Here is a 23,465-nt window from a genome sequence, read left to right as displayed (position 1 = left end):
TCGATACTGAAAAATATATATAGCATTATAACCGTGTTGGGATACAAGTTTAGGGTTTTAATTTTGTACTGAAATTGATATTTTATTGAAATTAAATCGAAATCATGACTCAGACCAGATCAGCAAAGCAAAAGGCTCAAGCTAACGGGAGTGCTGTGGCTCAGGGGAGAACTGAGGGGCACAGTTGCCCTCTAAATCACAGCCTTTTAAAATTCACTGCTTGCATGATGTTTGTGGAGCAATCGGGTACAGGACATGATATTGCCATGGGGGGATGTTTTTGTGTGCGCGCGAAGCAAAGAGTAACGAAATCAGGCGACAACTCAGCGTTGTTATGGGCCTATATGAGAGCTTGAAGGACAGGGTGGATGCCCAAGAAGGATCTAAATTGAGGGACCCATCAAGCTCTCAGCTGCCAACATCAACTCCACAGCTTGCACTTGATCATCATGCAACACAGTGGCAACCCCCAAGGCAGAATGTGCTGGTCCCACAGGAACTAGTAGTTGTTGGTGACTATTGTCAGGGAAACGGGGAACATGCTTTGTAAAAAGGATAGGTGGAACAGAACCAGGGTATGTCTGCCAGGGGCAAAGGTTGATAACATTGTACAGCGGATATCATCTTTTAAGGGCACAAAAGGTGATACAGTTGTACATGTTGGCACTAACGATATTAAGAGTAGGAGACCGGCAGAATTACTTAACAAGTACAGATTACTGTTGAAAAAAGCCGTGAATTAGGGTTGAATTTTAAAATGTGTCTGCAATTCTGCCCAGACACGATAGGAGGGAGTATATGATGAGAGCCTTGTCGATCAATTCAGCCCTGGAAAGATTGTGCAAGGCTCAATGGGTAGAATTTTTTTCAGCCTGGTCTGTACTTGTTAACAGGAGAGACTGCTTCTACAGGGAAGGGATGCACTTAAATAGAAAAGGTGCAAGAATATTTGCTGATGCTATCAAGGCAATGTTAGGTGGGTGGGAAAACTGCTAGTTTGGGGGGTACAAGGACTAATAGATTAACAGTAGCCACTGGCAGAGGTGAAAGTGATTCTTGCACTGCTTCTATTGGAATGAGCAGCAGCCTAGAAAACAAGATGCAGGATATTTCAGAGACTGCTGGGATTCATTGCGGTACAAGTAAACACATGTGTTAGGGTAGCTAAGAACAGGTGCATGTATACTTGCGTGTACACCAATGCTAGGAGTTTGGTAAATAAATTTGATGAATTTGAGGTATTGCTCACAACATCAAAGGCAGATATTGTTGGGATATCAGAGACATGGTATCACACAGATATAAGGAAAGCAGAACTGGAATTTATGGAGTACAATGTGTACAGGAAGGATAGACAGGATAGGAAGGGAGGAGGGGTTATGCTATTAGGTAAGAAACACATAAAATTCAAGGACGTGAAGCCAGTCGACATCGCTGGACAGTGCAGTGTCGAGTCAGTTTGGTGTGACATAAGCATTGGGAGATCAAAATTGACATGAGGAGTGTGTTATAGGCCTAATGACTCTGATGAGTATAATAAGAAACTGTACAGGGAAATAGAGTGAGCCAGTAAATCACAGAGTCTTATAATGGGGGATTTTAATTTCCCAGATATTGACTGGAATTTGTGGGTTGATCACTCACACACTAGCAAGGCTTTTGTGGATTTATTGGATGATTGTTTTCTACATCAGCATGTTCGGGAGGCAACCAGAGACTATTATACTCTTGATCTGATTATCAGCAATGATTCTTCATTCATTAAGAATCTGCAGATAAAGGAACCACTAGGTGGCAGTGATCACAGTGTGCTGAAGTGGGATTTACTCAAAGAGGTAACTACCATCAGGGGTAAAGGGAAGGGTTTTTGCTTTCATAAAGGCGACTATGATGGTCTGAGACAGTATTTAAATTCTATACGGTGGAACCAACTGATGATGTTACCAACAGCAAATTCAAAATGGGAAGCATTCAAAGAACTTACCTTGGAAGCTACTAGGCTTTACATACCAACTAAGAAATATTGTTCAAAGTTTAGGCCTAAACGGATGTCACATGAACTAATGAGACATATGGCAGAGAAGAAAAATGCATGGGATACATATAAATTAACATGCGACACAGAAGCCTATGATAGATATAAGCTGATCTGTAACCAAGTTACAAAGGAGGTTAGGCAGGCGAAGGCAGATTACGAGAAATCTTTGGCAAAGGATGCAAAGAAAAACAGCAAAGAGTTCTTTAGTTAAGTAAACTCTAGAAGGAAGGGGATGAATCAGATTGGTCCACTTGATATCGATGGTTCAACTGTTGATGATCCTGCTGAGGTAGCTAACAAACTAAATGAATATTTTGCATCAGCATTCACACATGAGGAGTTATTCAGCGATGGGAATGCCAGAGGTGTATTCCACTTTGCAGTAAGCTAGATAATCTTGTAATAACTGAGAGTAAAGTGGAGGAGAAATTATTGAAGATAAACACATGAAAGACACCTGGGGTGGATTGGATGGGGTCTATCCAGTTATATTAAAGGAGGCAGCAAAGGAAGTAAGCAAATCCTTAGCCATAATTATGAGAGCTTCCTTGGACTCAGGGGAGGTACCCATAGACTGGAAATGTGCAAATGTGACCCCAATTCACAAAGGAGGATCAAAGGCTGACACACGTAATTATAGACCTGTGAGTTTAACTTCTGTTCCAGGAAAATTAATGGAGGCAATGGTTAAAGAAGTACTGCAGGATCATCTAGACAAGACTTCAGTTATAGCTCAGACACAGCATGGATTTGTTAAGGGAAAGTCTTGCCTGACCAATTTGATTGGATACTATGATGCAGTTACAAAAGAACTGGATGCAGGGAATAACTTTGATATTAGAAAGTATAAAATATCCAAAAATATTTGGATCTTAGAAAGGCTTTTGATACTGTTGCACATGGAAGACTGCTGCACAAATTGGAGCAGTGTGGCATTGGAGGCAAATTGCTGCTATGGATAAAGATAAAGGAATGGTTGAAGGAGAGAAGACAGAATGGAAATCAATGGACACTGCTCATCTTGGACTAATGTTATTAGTGGAGTCCCTCAGGGTTTAGTGTTGGGTCCATTATTGTTTTCTGTATTTATAAATGATATTGATGATGGTATATCAAGCTTAATGTCCAAGTTTACAGACGATACAAAGGTTGGCAGGGTTGTTAAGGACACTACTGACGCTATGCTGCTGCTGCTGCAACAGGATCTGGAAAGGTTGAGCAGATGGGCTGAGAGGTGGCAAATGAAGTTTAACATTGACAAATGTAAAGTACTACATATGGGAAACAGTAACCCCAGAGCAACGTATCAACTCTTTGGTACTACACTGACAGTGTTAGAGAATGAAAAGGACATGGGGGTAATTGTGCAGGCAGATATGAAGTTCTCTGAGCAGTGCAGACGTGCTGCAAGAGTAGCTAATGGTGTCGTGTCAATGATATACAGTAATTTTTCTGGCAGGGATAAGGATGTGATTATTCCCTTGTATAAGGCATTGGTCAGGCCACACCTTGAGTACTGTATACAGGTCTGGAGGTCTCCCTTCAAGAAGGATGTAGAGCTGCTGGAACGAGTACAGAGAAGGGCAACAAGATTAGTGAATGGAACAAAGGGTTGCTCTTACGAAGAAAGGCTTAAGTTTTGCAAATTACAGTGTCAGGAGACTAGGCACCGGCGAGATGATATGATAGAGGTGTATAAAGCCTTGAATGGTTTGAGCATGCTCAAAGCCGATGGGATTCTTGCCCAGAATAATCACCTGAGAGGGCATAAATTCAGATTGAGGAAAGACAGATGTAGGATAGATGTGCGGAAATTTGCGTTTAGCCAGCGGGTAGTTGGTTGGTGGAACAGACTTCCATCCCTTGTTGTGGAAGTTGATAGCCTAAATAAATTTAAGGCTCAGCTGGACAGGTATTTTGAACGTACGGAAGGGTGAAATTGAAGTGTTTTTTTTTTTTTTTCTTGGCTGATGCTGCATAAGCTTGCTTTCTTGCATCATATGCCTCTACTAATGCTAATGCTAAAAAATGTGTATTAAATATTGAAATGTTACTGAGAATGTTAAATAAATTTACTAAAAACTTAAATTTTAAATAAATAAAGCTTAACTATTCTTTTTCATAAGATGAATATTTATTTCATTTCTACCAACCATTATATTATATTTTAATATAATCAACCGTATATAATACTATATTATATGGTTGACAGAAATAATTTCAAAAGAGGCACTTCCATTTTTAATGAAAAATTAAAGTGCCTCTGTTGAAATTAAGGTGTCGATATCTCTTAACCTATGTTAAATAGATACAGTAGACAAGACAACAACAACAACAGCAACAACAATACAGTCACAGGTGGTAGAAATACTTAACTTACAGGGTAGTCCTGCTTAACATTGCTACCCTTAAAATATATTTAATGACTAAGAATCTTTTTTTAAAGAAAACGAACTAAATGAGAATATAAATGTGGATGTTCTTTAAGTGCTCTAGGTAACGCATATTTTTTAAATACAAGGTATTATCAATCTGTTATTACTCTTAACAGATTGTAATACCTTATTATTTAATTTACACTGTTAATTAAATAATAAGCAAATAAATTAAGAGGACAAAAGGACATATAGATATATAGGGATTATATCTTGTATGATATGGCTAATAATTTTGCTTTCAGCAATTATAACTTTGCTGAAAGTTGTATTAGCTATTAGTACAAGAGAGCCATAGGCATCTGCTGCACTGGTCAAAAAAACATAATAATAATAAAAAATAAAAATAATTTTATAAAAAATAAAAGAACACAAACAAGACATGTTTCCTCCTTCCTTTGAATTTCCACACTATCAGTCTCAACTATACAAAATACCCAGTGAGGTAACTTATTCCAATAATTGACAACTCTGTTGAAAAGTTAATTGTCTATGCCAGCGGTTCTCAAACTACTAAGATCTACAGACCCCTACAAAAATGAAAACAAGTTTGCAGACCCCCTTCAAAAAAGAAAACACTGGGTTTTCTGAAAAGAAAATTAAGTTTAATGTGTGAAACAACTCAACTTTATTCTTATTTTTATACAAATACATAATAATAACTTTATCATCAATTTGCTATACATAGAACAAATAATTTGAAATATGGATACAATTATATAAACTAATCATATCGAAAATGAAAATAAGTAATGTTCTATGACAAAGTTCATTGCGATTCTGTCAGTATATTTTTTAAGAAAATAAACACATATTACTTGATACCTTCTGAACATTTCGCAGACCTCTTGGAACTGGTTTATGGACCCCAGTTTTGGAAACGCTGGTCTATGCTAAAAGAAAATTTTCTACAATCCGGTCTAAATATTTTTCCCCATAATTTGAATATATGGTCTTTATTTCTGTAATCATTTATAACAGTAAAAATTCTTGCCTTCATTCATTTTACTATCCCCTCTCAGAACCTTATAGACCTCAATAAGGTCCCTTAGAGGTACCTGGTTACCAAGTTCTGTAGTCTCCATATTTGAATTCTTTCCTTATAAGGGCACTTTTTTGCAGGTCTCATCCAAGCAGGTGTCCTCTCTTCAAGAAGCGCAAATGTCTTTTCTTTTTTTTTTGGTCCAGTCTCAATACTTGAACACATTATTCCAGGGGTGCTTATGACTGCCTGTAGAGGGAAATAGTGACCTCCCTATTTCTACAAGCAAACATTCAATATATCACTCTACATGTTATCGTGGGGCTTCCCTGATGGTGGTCTACACTGCTCAGAGAACTTCATATCCATTATAATGGTAACTGCCAGGTTCCTTTCTTCGTGGTTTTTAATACAGCTCCACCAAGTGTACAAGTTATTTTGGGGTTGCTATTCCCCCCCCAAAAGTGTAAGACCTTACATTCTGCTGCATCAAAACACAGCTTAGAAGATTTTTAAGAAATCTGAATATATGAATCAAGAGAGGTATGGTTATGAAATCAGCAGAGAAATATACAGTATGGAAACAAAGAATATTATGATTTAATTGTTCAGATTTATGATTTAATGAACAGAAGATTGAAGGGAAACGATAGGAAAGGAACAATATGGATTCCATAAAGGGTACAAAACAACAAATAATGCAATATAAAAATTTTAATGGAAAAAAAAATATAGAGATGAATAACGTTTGTTTGGTTGGTTTATGGCTTTGAAAAAAGTATTTAACGGGATAAATTTAAAAAAAGTTCAAGGTATTGAAGGATATAGGAATCAACTGGAGAGCTAGAAGAGTGATAGAATAATTATATTGGGATCAAAGGTTACATTGAGAATGGGTGAGAATAATAATACAAGGAAAATGGAAATACACAGAGAAATGAGACAAGGGTATATTGCCTCTCCCCAACTCCGTTCAATATATATGTAGAAGCAGTGCTTTTTTTGTAAAAAAAAAAAAAAAAAAAAAATAGGTGCTGGTACTCATTCTTTGCTATTAGGAAAAATTCTGTGCCGGCACGGGTGACACGGTTGGCATGCAGTGGGTGTCAGCCATGCCAGCTGCTTCCGTATGTTAAGGAGATCATGTGACACTGGGCGGAGTCAGCACCCATCAATCACGGCCGTATCGCTAGCAGTCGGAACGCTGTATCTAATACTGAATCTCGACCACTAATTTTATTAACACACAGTTTATTAAGCATAAATTTATTGTACAAGTATATAAAAAATAAGTCAAAGGTGAGTCTTATTTATAAATAAAAAATAATAAGTAAAATGTAAAAATAAGTACCAAGTAAAAAAATAAGTAAAAATTATTTCATAATGAAATTTTGGTAGAGATTCAGAAACGGGTACCCCTTCCAGACTGCTAGCAATACGGCTGTGATTGACGGGTGCTGACTCCGCCCATTGTCACGTGATCTCCTTAATAGACGGAAGCAGCTGGCATGGCTGACACCCACTGCATGCCAGCCGTGTCACCCCGTGCTTGCACGCTGTAAAAAAGGTGCCGGTACGCCGTACCATTGCGTACCGTCACAAAAAAGCCCTGTGTAGAAGTAATAGTAAGAGAGACGGTGGTGATGGAAGTAAAGATGGAGAAAGAGAGTGTAAAGGTAAAAGATAAAACTGTAAGAGACTGTGGTCTGCAGCTCATATATTGTTGACATCTGATACAGAAGAGGGATTACAGATTTTGGGAAAGCGGTGAAGAATATGGATTGAGAATATATTATGATTAGATTAAATTTATGAAGATGAGAAAGGATGAAAAGGAAAACTATTAAAATGGATGATAAAAAGATGTTACAAGTGGATAAATACAGATCTATCTAAGCAGTCTGCTGACGAGTGATGGAGAAATGGAATGAGATTTGCAAGAGGAAGCAGCTATTTATAGGATGAATGGATATGATCCCCTTTGTGGCACTGAGACATGGGAAAAAGAGGAGGAGGAGGAGGACTGAAAGGGTAAAATAGACAGATAGGGTTAAAAATGAGGAGGTAATGAATAGGAGAAAACAGAAGTATGATAAAGGCTATAAGGCAAAAAAAGAGGAATTGGACTGGGCATGTACAAAGGGCGAAGAGTTTGCTAATAGATGTAGTTCAAAGAAAAAATTGAGCAAGAAACTAAAAAGATGGAGAAATAGAAACTGATAAAGGCTGATGGCTGAGCTGAGATGACAGAAAGGAGGAGATGATAGAAACATGGAATTCTGGCTGTTATGAGCTCACCACATGGTAGAGAACATATCATGATGATATACAGAATAATAAACTCATTAAGACCAGCAAAGTAGTGTTGTTATTATACAGAACTGCATATATTCATTTATTTATTTGTTTTTTTTTTTTTTTTAGGAGCATTAGCAACTAAGGCCATATTGCTCCGGGAATATGTGGTGGTCATTCCCTGACCTTTCCGCATCCTCCGTATTTGGTGGTGACGGGCTCAAACCCCACTCTAATCAAGAAGCGTGTGCTACGCACTGCTGCTCCTTCCCACCTGGCTACGGAGGTGCCGCATATATTCATAAAAGAATATATAATAACATATATATTTCTGTATACACACAAAATAATTTTAACTTAAATAAATGGTAAAGAAAAAGAAAAAACACAAAAGGAAAGTAAGACAAACAGCAGCAGCAAAGCATTACCACATGTTGCCAGAATATAAAGCAAATAAAATATGTAAATTAAGAAAATGTCATCAGTATGGCAAGGAATATGTTCTAAAAATAATTTTAAATAAATGCGAAGTAACATGATATTAGCAGCACCCCTTGATGGCACCAAGACCAAACTGTGTGAAATATCACGAAAAATAATAATTGGACCATATCTCATTTATTTTTAAGTTTAGGCTTTTTGATATCATTTTGTTATATGAAGCGTGAACGTCACTCATATACAACTTTGTGTTTGTTCTATTTGTCTTCTTGTCCTTGAGGTTGTCACAGACATTCTCTCAGATAGGCCAGACAAGCTGTACTTGCTACCTGGGAGTCTAAAACGCTGATGGAACTGATATTCGGGTGACATTCAAGTCAAGTGGACCCAATTTTGGCAAAGTCCAGACAGTCTCTGTCGGCCAACTCCTCTGCTTGCACCTTCACGATGGTGGGTCACAAGCACATGGTGGGTGACCACCCAGGTGTGAACCAACGTAAGCAGGGGTCGAGGTGTGGCACCCACACCACATGGAGGAATGCCGCCCCTCTGTGTTACCAGGCAGTACTAGGTAGTAGATGACTCTGATCAATCGGTGCAATACCACCACTTTGCTTATTGGAGGCTTGAAGTGGTGGAACCAATGTTTAGTCTCCAGAGCTAAGTTCCGGTCAACCCATCCCCATCTCTTCCATCATGCAGTATGATTGATGACTTTTGAGGTTATGATGAACATCGTGGAGAGATCTAATCTTCCTTACATTTTGAGGGTACAGCTCTAAAACGGTGTTCGCAGGCCGGCCGCTAGTTAGTACACCAGACCGAACCTAGTGGTAACTCTCTAGGAGGTTTCTGGATCAGCTAGTGTATAATCTTGCTACCTCTACTCTGCCAGATAGTGACTGGAGGGAGTCCGAGTAGTGTGCATGCGTGGGGCATTGTCAAGACAACGTTATGTCAAGGATCTGGGTATATTCTTACCACGTGTACGCCATATCCAAAAATTTCATTACTTCGTACAGCATGTCCACCCCACTCACTTTTTCTTACTATTGAATACACCATGAATTGTCAAACTAACAGAGTAAGCTTATCTGCGAAAAGATCTAAACCTCCCAAACACTTCCTAATTAATTTCGCAAATATATGCGGTTTGAATTCTAATCTCAACGATGTCCATTTCCACTTGCAGTCTGCCAAACCTCATGTACTTTTTCTGACAGAATCTCAGTTATAGGTTGATTCAACTACTACTCATTTCCATCTCAACTGCCCAAATTATTTGCTGTATGATTCCTTTCGCCTCAAAGGTGGTACTTGTGCATATGTGGATTCCTATATTCCCTGTCAGAGACTTGATAATTTGGAATCTCCTCTTTTTGATCTTCTCTGGCTTAAAATCTCTCTACCTCATTCTGTCAAATTCATCTCCCGACTCCACTTGGAGCTCTTTGACTTCCTCTCTTTGCAACTTGACTTTCTCCAGTCCAACTTTCCTAACAGTGAGTTAATTTTTCTTGGTTTTAATGTTCACAACTCCAGCTGGCTTCTTCTGGTCGAGATGCTGAGGCTTTTGCAATTACTAATGAACTTGAACAGATTGTTCATTTACCTATAAGAATACAGGACAATCCTAACCATACAGCTGACATGCTTGATCATTTTCTCACAAAGAGCACTTCTAAGTACACGGTTGAAATTAGTGGCCCTTTAGGCACCTCAGATCACAACTTGGTGATTGTCCCTTCTACAATGGAGCCTTTATCTCATGGCTATTCCCAACCTCGTGTTGTTTGGCATTACAAGAATGCAAAATGGGATGACCTGAGAGATTTATTTTCTTCTTTTCCTTGGTCGGATTAATGTTTCAAAACATCTGATGTCAATGCTTGCTCAGATCGTGTCAGTGAAATTATTCTTACAGGAATGGAATCCTTTATCCCACACTCCACTTTAAAATCTCATCCTTTATCTAAATCTTAGATTTCCAATAAAAGTGCTAAGGCTGTTCAAGAGAAGAACGTTGCATATCATAATTGGCTTGTTTCTAATTCTTCAGTTTCATTTTCTGCCTACACCAAAGCTCGCAACAATTGTAAAGCAGTTATTAATCAGTCCAAACTAGAGTTTGAACAGGCTAAGAATAGAAAACTTGCTTCTTGCCCTAATGGTAGCCGAGCATTCTGGTCTCTTGCCAAAGCTATTGGCCGCGACTTTTGCCCATCTCTGCTCCCACCTCTGTCAAAACCAAATGATTCTGTTGTCACTTCAGCCAAGGATAAAGCTGACCTGCTAGCATTCCATTTTTCTTCGAACTCATGTATTAATGATCTTGGTAAAACACTTACCACTAATCCCAACACACTCCATTCAATGCTCCTGTGGTCTTCCGTCAAAAGGATGTCAGAAGGACTTTGACAAATTTTGATGCTAAGAAAGCTCCAGGCCCTGATGGTATTTCTCCACTTGTTCTCAAAACCTGTGCTCCTGAACTTACTCCTGTTCTTTGCCGCCTTTTTTCACTTTCTTATTCCAAAGGTGTTTTTCCTTCTGCTTGGAAATTTGTTCATATCCAGCCAGTTTTTAAAAATGTGACAAATCCCTCCTAACCATTTATAATCCCATTGTAATTACTTCTACTCACAAGCAGTTGCTCTTGACATCTCAAAGGCTTTCAATCACGTTTGGCATAAAGGTTTTCTAAACAAGCTTCCATCTTATGGTTTGGCAATGTTTTTTGTAATTGGTTATCCAGTTTTCTCTCTGATCGCTCACTGAGGGTGATGGTAGATGGCTCTGTGTGTTCTAACTTCTCCACTAATGCGGGTGTCCCCCAAGGTTCAGTTCTTTCCCCCACTCTTTTCCTCTTGTATATTAATGACCTTCTTCCATTGACTAGAAATCCTATCCATAGTTTTGCCGATGATAGCACATTGCATTCCGCTTTCCATTTTGAGAAACCTTGCCCAGCTCAATTCAGCTTCAACTTCTCGAAAATCAGCTACCAATTCCTTAAATGCCGATCTCCAGGTAATTCTCCAGTCGTGCAAAGACAACTTAGTTGATTTCAATCCTTCTAAAACTCAGTCTTGTCTTATATCTCGCAGAAAGGATTCTTCTGCTCCTATGCTTATCTTTAGTGACACTCCGATTTCTAGGCAAAATGATATATCTCTTTTGGGGATTACCCTGACTTCTAATCTCTCTTGGCACAAGCACATTACAAATATTGCTTCCTCTGCATCTAAAAAACTTGGTTTTCTCTTTCACTTTGGGCATTACTTTTCTTCCAAATAGCTGTTCACTCTGTACAAATCGCAAATCCGCCCTACCATGGAATATTGCTCACACATCTGGGGTGGTGTCCCTAAAACCTCCCTCAGTCTTCTTGATTCTGTTCAGAAGAGGGCTGTTAGGTTAATTAATGATTCATCTCTAACAGAGTCTCTCCACTCGCTGTCTCAAAGATATACTGTTTCTGCTGCATGCCTCTTCTACAGATATTTCCATGCGCACTGTTCTTCTGAATTGGTTTCTATAATTCCCGCCGTCTCTTTCAAAACAGTTCTAACACGTGCTGCTACCAGCCAACATCCATTTACTGTCCGACTTCAAACTCACAGAACCAACTTTTCATCTTCCTCGTTTAATCATTCACCTACCGTTTTCTGGAACAACCTTCTTTCATACATATTTCCTGAAAATTGCAGTCTACAGAAGTTCAAGTCCAATGTCAACAAATATCTTCTTTCGTCTTTTAAACCTCCAGCCCAAGCATGGTACTAAGTACTATAGGTTTTAATACCTCTCGTGTTTGGGGTTTACATAAAAAAAAAAAAAAAAAATTGTAATTCTAATAACATTGGTTTACATTCATTTCAGAATGTACAGGTTATGATGTATAAGAGCTCAGGTTTCCAAGCTGTGGGTCAAACTCCCAAGAGGGTTGCAAAATGTTTTCTGGGGGGTCGCTGTGGTTATTTTTAGTTGCAATTATTTTTATAGGAAATTTCACCACGAAGGTTTTCAACACTTATTTATTTTCAACACTTATTCAATATGGCATATGGCTACACTGCAACATTCTACTAGTGGTTGTAACACTGATTTTTGATAAATGAAAGGAAGTGACTTAAGGTCCACCGTAGTGGATACTTAAAAAATATTAAAACCCCGCTGTGTTCATACATATTAAACATTTTATATTATTTTAATTATTTGCTATGGTGGGCCTTTAATATTTTTTCAAATTTTTGCCCTAAAAATAAAATATACAAATGCAGTGTTACATTAGAATAAAATACTATGTTACAAATAGTAAACTGAAAAAAATATTCACTATGATGCAAAATTCAATATCAAGATTCATTTTTAATCGGTGTCTCGTGTGTGAATAACAGACTGTTGAATACGGACCATCGAATAAAGGTGAGTTGCTCTCTTAACGCAGTTGAAGATCACCCTGTATGTTTTGCTGACACCGCCATGTTTGCAATGATGTAATTCAACTATGTCCGCAATGGGCTGTCTAATGCAAACTGGCGCGAACTTAGTTTGCCAATAGTCAACCGCCTTTAGTTGGTGCCACGATAGAAACCAGCCACTCGCTGTCGAGCACGGGTTAGCTACTGCTTGCACTTTCTAAAATCTAAAGAGTGTCAGTAGGTCATCATCAGTTCATGCTGTCTGTGCTAAATCTGTACCCATGGAGAAAAAACGTAAATATTCAGAAGACTATCTAAAATTTAGCTTTACCACCTTGATCAGCAATGGCATAGAGAAGCCACAATGCATTTTGTGCAATGTCATTCTCAGTGCTGAATCTATGAAACCTTCAAAATTGAAACGTCACTTAGAGACAAAGCATTCAGAACATACTAAAAAAGGATTTGGAGTTCTTTCGATGCCATGAAACTGGTGGTCTCAGACATCAGAGACTTGACCCTACAGGAAGTTTTTAGCAACAGAGCACAGCAGCAGTGCAAGCATCATATGAAGTCACATTGGAAATTGCCAAAAAAAAAAAAAAAAAACCTTACATGATTGGAGAAACAGTATTCAAACCCTGCATGTTGAAGATGGTGAAGTTAATCCTTGGGGAAGCCAGCGAGATAAAGTTGCAACAAATATCTGTCCAATAACACTATTCAGAGGGGAATTTCAGATATGTCCGTAGACGTGAAAGAGCAGGTTTTGAAAGAAATCAAAGCTTCTCCATTATTTTATTTTCAATTGATGAATCAACGGATGTAAGGTCGTGTTCTCAGTTGCTTTGCTTCATGAAATATATTCATTCAGATGACACCAAAGAAGAGTTCCTGTTTTGTAGTGCACTTGAAACTACCACAAAAGGTGAAAATATATTATGGAGAAGATAAATACCTTTTTTGAAACTGGAGGACTATAGTGGAGAAATGTCTGTGGGGTTTGTACAAATGGAGCACCAGCTATGATAGGGTCAAAGTCAGGCTTTCAGACAAAAGCGAAAGAACTTGCTCCCCAAGCAAAGTACATTCCCTGCATGATTCACCGATATGCTCTTGCCAGTAAGACTCTTCCAGCTCCTCTGCAAGAGGTAGTAGTAGTGGCATGTGATGCAAGAAAGCAAATGTATGAGCTTATGCAGCATCAGCCAAAAAAAAAAAAAAAAAAAAATCACACCATTCCCTCCAAATGCCTGTCCAGTTCCTCCTTAAATTTATTCAACCTATCACCTTCCACAATGACAGATGGAAGTTTGTTCCAGCAATTAACCACCCGCTGGCTAAAGGCAAATTTCCGCACATCTATTCTACATCTGTCCTTTCTTAATTTGAATTTATGCCCCCTTAGGTTCGTAATCTGAACAAGTGGAAGGATCCCATCAGAATTCAGCGTGCTGAACCCATTCAAGGCCTTATACACCTCAATCAGATCACCGCGCAGGTGCCTAGTCTCCAGCCACTGCAATTTGCAGAACTTAAGCCTCTCTTGATAAGAGGATCCCTTCATTCCCCTCACCAGTCTTGTTGCCCTTCTCTGTACATGCTCAAGTAAATCTACATCCTTCCTAAAATGAGGCCTCCAGACCTGTACGCAGTACTCAAGGCGTGGCCTGACCATTGCCTTATACAGAGGGATAATCACCTCCTTTTCCCTGCTAGCAAAATTCCTATATATCATTGACAAAACCCCATGACCTGCTCTGGCAGCCTATCTGCATTGCTCAGAAAACTTCATATCTGCCTGCACAATTACTCCCAGGTCTTTTTCATTTTCTACCACCCACACAGTTGGTACGTTTCTCTGGGGTTACTTCTACCCATATGCAGTGCTTTGCATTTGTCAAGATTAAACTTCGGTTGCCACTTCTTAGCCCATCTGCCCAAATTATCTAGATCCTGTTGCAGTAGCACACTGCCATTAATGTCATTAACAACCCTGCCAACCTTTGTATCATCTGCACTAAGCCTGATATACCTTCATCAATATCATTGATAAATATACAAAACAACAGTGGACCCAACACCGAACCCTGTGGAACTCCACTAATAACATTAGTCCAAGAAGAGCAGCACCCATTGATTACCACCCTCTGTCTTCTCGCACTTAACCATCCTTTTATCAGTTGTAGCAACTTACCCTTAATACCATTCTGCTCCAATTTGTACAATAGTCTTCCATGCGCAACAGTGTCAAAAGCTTTCCTAAAATCCAAATATATGATATCAAAATTATTTTTTGCATCCAGTTCCTTTGTAACCACATCATAATATCCTATCAAATTTGTCAGACAAGACTTTCCCTTAACAAACCCATGCTGTGTCTGAATTATTGCTGCAGTCTTGTCTAGATGATCCTGCAATGCATCTTTAACCAGCGACTCCATTATTTTACTTGATTCTCTGATCAAAAGTGAATTATATCAAATCTGGAGCCCTCAACACCAGTCTGTTTAAAGAACTCTGTAAAGACATGAAATCTGATCACGAGGTTCTTTTCTACACACTGTACGCTGGTTGTCAAAAGGAAATGTCAATCGTGTCTTTGAGTTGAAAGATGAAATCAAGTTGTTCCTGGAAGTGCAAGGGAAACATCACCTTGTGGCTTACTTTAATAATGACGCTTGGAAGAAAAGATTTGCTTACTTAGCAGACATTTTAGACCAGCTAAATAAGCTGAACCTGAAACTTCAGGGAAAGGAAACACACATTATCCAATTTCAAGACAATCTTCAGGCATTTGTGTCAAAGCTGCAAAACTGGCATCGGAAAGTGAATCTTGGAAACATTGCCATGTTTGAAAAAATCTGCAGTGTGGTAGAGGAATCTGAAGGCGAACTGGATGAGAATCTGAAGGAAGAGATTACTGGGCACCTTGAATCCCTTGAAAACGAATTTCAACAGTACTTCCCTGAGCTTACAGAAGAAGATGCTGCACTGGTACAAAACCCATTCTCTGCTTCCCTGAATGTAGCCAGCATTCCTGATGAATTATTGGATCCAGAATGATTCCTCGGCACGTAATTTGTTTTATGAAAAATTGCTGACTTAGTTCTGGCGTGCTATGTATCTGTCATATTCAAATGTCATCATGCTTGCGTTTCGAGTTTTACTTCCAATTGCCACTACACATCTCTGCAAGAGTGGATTTTCAATACTTCTTCATATCAAAACAAAGGCAAGAAACAGACTGAATGTTGAGGATGACATGAGGTTGGCTTTAACAAACACTCAGCAGCAAATTTTGAAGCTGGTTGCCCACATGCAAGTACAACCATCACATTAAATATTAGGCTAGAATTATATTCTGAAAAATCTATTTTTAATGTGTTTTCTTTACCCTATTAAAAATGCCTTTTTATGCAAATGTGGTGGGGGTCACAGGTTATTTGGCTATTACAAAAGGGGGTTGTGACTCGAAAAGGGTTGGGAACCACTGTTTTAGATTAAACCGAAGACAGAGAAAACTTTCGCATTGAGAAAAGAGCACCTGATTAAAATTTTAATTTTTAAAAGCGATTTGACTAAGAGTGTTTACAACCTTCTTAAAAATGTCTGCAGGACATATTTTTGTAGAAGTTTTAACTCCTGGTTCACAGACATGCAGATCTGCAATCCTCTCATGATGTTGACCCCGTTCCATCTTACCTATTACTCCAGTAGGCCCCTGAAGCTGTGGATGATAAGAAGAGGAAGAACAAAAACAGAATGATCCTTCATCCTTTTAATGATTACACATTTTTGATTTTTTTTTTCCGATAGCAAAGATCTATGAAGAGAGTCATCTGTTTTTAATGTACTACTTGCACAAATGTCAACACAAATTCTTGATTCCTCTGAAGCAGTAATAACATCATCTTCCCTGTCATCTACAGTATGTGCATCCCCAAATCTGATTTAGTGTTAGTATTGGGAAATGATGCAAGAAAGCAAACATAGAAAGCATCAGCCAAAAAAAAAAATTCCTACATCAACATGCCTATCCCCTCCAATAATTTGTCTTAATTTTTTGTTGAATTTATTCAAACTATCCACTTCCACAAGAACAGATGGAAGTTTGTGTCATGGAAGTAAATGTGATTTACAGCCCAGAGAAGATGTGTACTGGTATTATCCAAATATGTAGTACTGATATTATCCTAATATGTTAACAGTTATAGTATAATTGCAACTCCAAAATTTAAAGTTCAGTGATACAGATGATGTCAATACCATGAAATTAGTAAAACAAAAGGAAACTCTGATATCCTTATCTTTCTATTATAAGCTGTGGGGGAAAAGAAGAGGGGGTAAAGGAACTTTTTGACATGATCTCAGTTCTCCCACTTAAAGCCAATTTCACCTTTTTGTGCAATTTGTCCTGGTAATACACTACCTCAAACAAACAGCCCTTTCCAAAAAATAAGTATTTATTTAAAAGGTATCACTGCTCTAGCAGCAATTCTGAAAGTACTGTTATCCTAACAAAAAGTAGGTAGATGTCTGATAGCACAAACTGGTAGCAGTAGTAGTAGTAGCAGTGGTGGTGGTAGTAGTAGTAGTAGTAGCAGTGGTGGTGGTAGTAGTAGTAGTAGTAATGGCAAATGATGCAAGAAAGAAAGTTTATATAGCATCAGCCAAAAAAAACTTACACAGTTTATCATTCCATAGCCTCCAAAAATATGTCTAGTTATTACATGAATTTATTTAACCCATCCACTTCCACAACAACAGATAGAAGCCTATTCCAACAATCAACCACCACTAGCTGAAGGCAAATGGCTGCACATCTATCCTGCAACCATCCTTCCTCAACTAATCTTGATATGCTGCAATTTGAAGAGCGAAACCTGTCTAGGTAAGAGCACCTGGCTAAGGTAAAGAAAGCCAACATGAAAATGATGAGAAAAGTCGGATAACTTACATGGAAAATTAGTTTCCCAACACCGGACTCTAGCGCTGCTCGCTCGATCGGTAAACAGATGGTAAGTGTTATCGGTCTGGAGCCGAAATCGATTAGGATATATTGATTGACAGGTAGGCGTGGCAAATGATGAAATGATTGGTGGTGGGCGCGATAGAAGACAAGCTACTGCGTAGTCATTGGTTGGCATTATAATGTGTATTTATGAGTAAAGAACAGTGCATAACAGTTTTGTGATGAACGGTAAACAGGTAATAGTAGTGATGAATCTTTTAAAGATGGAAGAAATTTGTAAGGAAAATAAAACGTTGGTTGATTTTTTGATGAAAACTAAATTAATAAAAGTTTCGTTCTGTTCATTTTTATGTTCTTCGTTAGGTTTTTTCTCATTATTAAAAGCAGATTTTTGGAGTTCATGAGTGTTTTTACTATACTGTTGATTTAGGTTTTGTTACGAAAAAAGGAAAAGGTTTCTTTATTTTTCGTAACCTGACCTTAAATGGTAGGTTAGGAAATAACAGAAAAGGTTTCTATATATTTTGTGACCTAACCCTAAACGTTAGGTTAGGAAATAATAGGAAAAGAAAGAAAGATTCTTTATATATATATATATATATATATATATATATATATAGTGAATAGCTATTGAGGTGTCGATTGACGTTATGATACGTGTGTATCCGCACGAGTGTCTCTTTAAAAATAAAAGTGCTGTACAGTAATAAAAAATTAATATTTTGTTAATAAACAATTTATGTGCTAGTCCACCCATGATTCTAAATAAAAAAGGTTAGGTTATCCCTCCATTTCGAGAGGGATTCAAGCTCCCATGGGATTCAAGTGGAGGTAACCTGACCTTTTTTCACCATTATGGAAAGTGTTCATTACGGCAAGTTACCATTAGTGCTTCTGAGTGCTACTAAACCGATGTTATCGTGTGTTGTGTTCGCGCACCAATCAGAACATCGTTTGCCATGCCTACCTGTCAATCAATATATCATTCTTAACTTTGCTCCAGACCGATAACACCTAACGTCTGTTTACCGAGCGAGCTGCGCTAGAGTACCGTATTGGGAAACTAATTTTCCATGTAAGTTATCCGACGTTTCTCATCATTCTTGTGTTGCCTTTCTTTACCTTCGCCAAGCACCGTTTTGTACCCTTCACCAGGTTGCCCTTCTCTGTACCCATTCCACCATATCTACATCCCTCCCAAAGTGAGACCTCCAGACCTGTATATACATACTCATGATGTGACCTAACCATGGTCTTATACAAAAGTATAATCACCTCCTTATCCCCGCAAGAAATGTTTCTGTATATCATTGACAAACCCCATGAGCTGTCCTGGCAGCATTTCTGCACTGGTCAGAGAATTTCATGTCTGACTTCACAGTTACCCACAGGTCTTTTTTATTGTCCACTACCCTAAGTGTAGTACCACACAGCTGATAAGTTACTCTGGGGTTACTGCTACCCATATACACTACCTTGCATTTGTCAAAGTTAAACTTCAACTGCCATTTCTCAGCCCTTCAAGCCAGTTTTCCTAGATCTTGTTGCAGTTGCTCACCCTGATGACTGTGGTTAACCACCCTGCCAGCCTTTTTATCATCTGCAAACAGAGACATTAAGCCTTATATACTTTCATCAATATCATTAATAAATATTGAAAACAACAATAGGCACAGCACTAAACTCTGGGGAATTCCACTAATAACATTAGTTCACGAAGAGCAGTGCCCATTGATAACTACTTTGTCTTCTTCCACTTAACCATCTCTTTATCCATAGCAATAACTTGCCCTTAATGCCACATTGATTCAGTTTGTACAGCATTATTTTATATTTTATGTGCAACAGTATCAAAAGTCTTCCTGAAATCCAAATATATGATGCAAAAATTATTTTTTGCATCCAGTTACCTTTGTTACTACATCACAGTATTCAATTAGACTGGTCAGACAAGATCATCCCTTAACAAATCGATGCTGTGACTGCAGTATAATTGCATTCCTGTCTAGATGGTCCTACATTACTTCTTTCACCAGAGGCTCAATTATATTCTCTGGAACAGAGGTTAAGCTAACAGGTCGGTAAATACTTGTCACCTTTTGATTCCCCCTTTGTGAATTGGAGATACATTTGCACATCTCCTGTCCATAGAGAACTCTCCTGAGTCCAAAGATGCTCTCATAATTATGGCTAAGGGTTTGCTTACCTCCTCCGTTGCCTTCCTTAATATAATCGGATAGATTCCATCCACCTTAGGTGCTTTTTTTATGTTCGTCTTCAACAATTTCTCATTCTCTTTCCTTTCAGTTATCACAACACCATTTAGCTCCTCGTTAGAGCTTGATAAACTTCTGGCATTCCCTTCCCTAAAGAATTCCTCAAGTGTGAAATATTTAAAGGTTTATAGAGTGGTAGAACAGTTAATGAGATAAGAAAATAGAAGTTTAATGGCAGATACAATGAAGCATTCAAATGTCGCAGACATAAAAAATTAAAGAAGGAAAGATGCAGTGACATGTATACTATGGAAATATGTAATAGGAGATATTGCTGTGCAATAGAACATTTTTTTAGATAACATGCATAACTTTTCATAGTGAAGATTCTTCTATTTTTTTAGAGAAGAAAATTAAAATTTATCGGTTAAAAAAAGTATAATAAAACTCATTTAACATGGAGAAAACTTACCAGGTATATTATGTACAGTAATGGCAAAGATGAGGAGTAAAACTCTTTTCCAACACTGCTGAAACTGTGCACTAGGTGCTTTTTCTATATTATACAAAATATCTTTGCTTGTAGAAGAAAGTCTTCTTCGACGCAATGCACTACCTGAAAAACCAAAAACAATTCACACAATTACAAGAAACAGTGAGGTAATTTAAAGATCTTTTCTAAAAACAGAAATAACTTAAAAACTTTCTTTAATAATATAATGAAAAGAATTTCTGAAATAAATCATGCTGACAACTTTTGACAATTACAAGGGTGTTTAAAAAAATAATAAAGATAACAAATACTTCTATGTGAAAAAGTTTATCTTACATAGATACATGTATGATACACAAGAAGACTTTCATATAGTGCCTTGGTATCACAATGAGACAAGCATTTGCCCCTATGATACAGAGGCACCTTTTTTTTTTTTTTTTTTTTTTTTTGTTAGTTGTTGGCGCATTGGCTTCTATGGCCATAATGCACTTCCCAAAGTTTTGCAATTTCTACTCTGATCCAAGCCAGAGGCGGGATTCAAAACCCGCGACCTTTGGGTTGCCAGGCAGGCACTTTATCCACCCAGCTAGCCCAGTCGGCCAAGACGCCTATTCCAGCATGGAAGAAATCTATATCAAGTAACTTCAGCCAGGAAACAATGACAGCATGCTGCACATCAATGTCAGTTGCAAATCACTCACCAGTCAGCTGCTCCTTCTGGGGTCCAAAGATAGAAATTAGTTATTGCAAGATTGAGACTGTGATGCATGCTCAAAAACCGCAGAATTCTGGTGCTGTAACAGCTCATATTGAATGTGGGCTGGTGATATTCTGCAGCAACTGGGTTATTTGTGATGAACAGCCATCCATAACTGATTATGTACATGGCAACTCACTGTTAAGGTTTAGCATCATCTCAGTTAAGGAATTAACAAAAAACACATGCTATGATCTCATAACACTGTTGCCAAAACACAAATTTCTTCTTTATCAGGAAAGACTTGGTATCATAGTGGAACAAATGCTTAAATGTGGTGGTTGTAGAAAAGTGATGTATAGCAAAGTCTTTTAATGTACCACACATTTATCTATGTAAGATCAACCCCTTCACATAGAAGTATTTATTACCTAATTCTTGAAACACCCTTGTAAATGGCTGCCCTTCTATGTTAATGGCATTGTTATGAATTTCTTAACCTGTGTGTGTGGGGGGGGGTTACAGTTCCAGGTCATAGATATTTTTTATTCATCCCCCTGTAAATGCACTAAAGGAACACTTTTTGTGTTGGTAGCATCATTCCAAATGTATGACAGAGAGAGAAAGGGAGAGCCATTCAAAAAGTCAATGTGTATATACTGAGATTCCCTAAATAAATAAAAATAAAAAAAAATTTCCACTTATATTTTGTATGGACACACAGCCAGAGGAGTTTACAATTTCATTATCATTATTTTAATGCAACAGATAAACCAGTGCAAACAGATTAAGATTGAACCACATTCACAGTCCCCATTTGTTATGGACTGTGAATAGAGTTCAATCTCAATCTGTACATGTTTCCATTATCAAGACTGCAGTCAGCACTAATAATTATAAGCCTGGTCATCATGAGAGATACAATATACAGTAGGGCCCACTCATACGGTGGGTTAGGCCCCACCAGACCCCCGTTGAAAAGCGAAAAGTGGAATATAGCTTTTTTCACTTACGAATGCACATATAAACATCTAATATTTATGCATATAAATGCCATGTTTACACTATCATATGCTGTAAACAGACTGAATGCCTTTTTGGACTTGGCTGCTGTGTCATGCGAAAAATACCGAACATAAAGAACATGGATATAATTGAAAACTGCTGTATTAGCGGAATGCCAAAAAAAGCGGAGCCCTACTGTACCTTACATTTTTCCTCGTTTATCCCTTCTACTTCACTTTCATGGACAAACTTTTCTTCATGTATTTCTCGAAAATTGCAATCTACAGAAATATAAGTCTAATGACAACAAGTATCCTCAATCTTCTTGGCCTTTAACCCATAAGTACTTTAGGTTCTAATACCTTTGGTGTTTGTTGTTAAATAAAAAAAACTAAGAAGGCAGCAGGAAATGCTAAATCAGACTACAAAAAATATACTTTTTGCACACATGAATATTAGATAGAAGGGAGACTGAACCATTCTGGTTGACCACAAAATAGTTTTAGTAATGTGGTTGATGACCCTATATGGATATATTGATTAGCTAAAAAATTTTTGCACCAAAATGTGGCTTTTTTTTGGCTTGCCGGTACCACTCGCCAGATAACAGGTATTGAAACTACAACCTCTGGCTTGTAGCCATGAAGGGTGTTGTGAACAGCAACGTGCCTTCCGTATATACAATAAAGAGTTTGTCTTCTTCTATGATTGTGTGATCACTGAAAACGGATTGGTAGAAAAATTGTCTTGCTTCAATGTGGAAAAGGCCCAAGGTGCTGATGGGATTAATTCCATCATATTGAAAAAGCAGCAAGGCAGGCTGCCAAATTCCTATCTATCTGTTGTAGCCATCATTGCTGCACTCCAATTCCCAAGAGATTGGGAATAGACAAACATCTCTCCAGTTTACAAAGGGGTGAAATGGGTAATTATAGAATTACAGACCTGTAAAGTTAACACCAATGTGGCAAGGAAAATTATGGAATCCATGATCTAGTATTATTAGTGCGAAATGATGCAAGACAGCAAGCTTATAATAGCATCAGCCAAAAAAATATTTAAAAAAAATCAAAATATATATATATATATATATGTACGCCTCCCATATCAGCAAAAAGGCCTCGGCATCAGGAAAATGCATACTGAAACAAATCTTGTCACTACCAATGAAACATAAAATGTAAAATAAAATAAAATATATTTATTAAAAATACAGTAAAAATAAAATACAATGTATGGAAAGTTATTAAAAATAGCACTAAAACATACATAAATAAATGCAAAAAGTGATGGAAGTACAAAAAGCAACAAGAATAAAAACAAAATACATTCATTAAGTAGCTTTCTGAATGGTGTGCCACTTTATCAACTTTGAAGACAAGGGACGTACATCATTATATTCCTCAGAGGTGCAACATATATGCATGTGCAACAACAAACCAATGCAGATCATGAAAGATT

At 37.8% G+C, this 23,465-nt stretch overlaps 1 protein-coding gene across 2 annotated transcripts in view; it reads right to left on the bottom strand.

Moving 5' to 3' along the window:
- Zip48C (Zinc/iron regulated transporter-related protein 48C) overlaps positions 1-23,465 on the bottom strand; it is a 306,574-nt gene that overhangs the window by 211,557 nt on the left and 71,552 nt on the right. For both annotated transcript variants that reach the window (XM_090371366.1, XM_090371368.1), the window contains one exon: positions 20,279-20,422. In XM_090371366.1, coding sequence (XP_090227492.1) covers positions 20,279-20,422 — 144 coding nt within the window. The remainder of the gene's footprint in view (positions 1-20,278; positions 20,423-23,465) is intronic.

This window comes from Mastigoproctus giganteus, chromosome 4 (assembly GCF_048544385.1).
Source record: "Mastigoproctus giganteus isolate SK-2022 chromosome 4, ASM4854438v1, whole genome shotgun sequence".
In the NCBI taxonomy this organism is placed as follows: domain Eukaryota; kingdom Metazoa; phylum Arthropoda; class Arachnida; order Uropygi; family Thelyphonidae; genus Mastigoproctus; species Mastigoproctus giganteus.
This window is presented reverse-complemented; position numbering and strand designations above follow the sequence as displayed.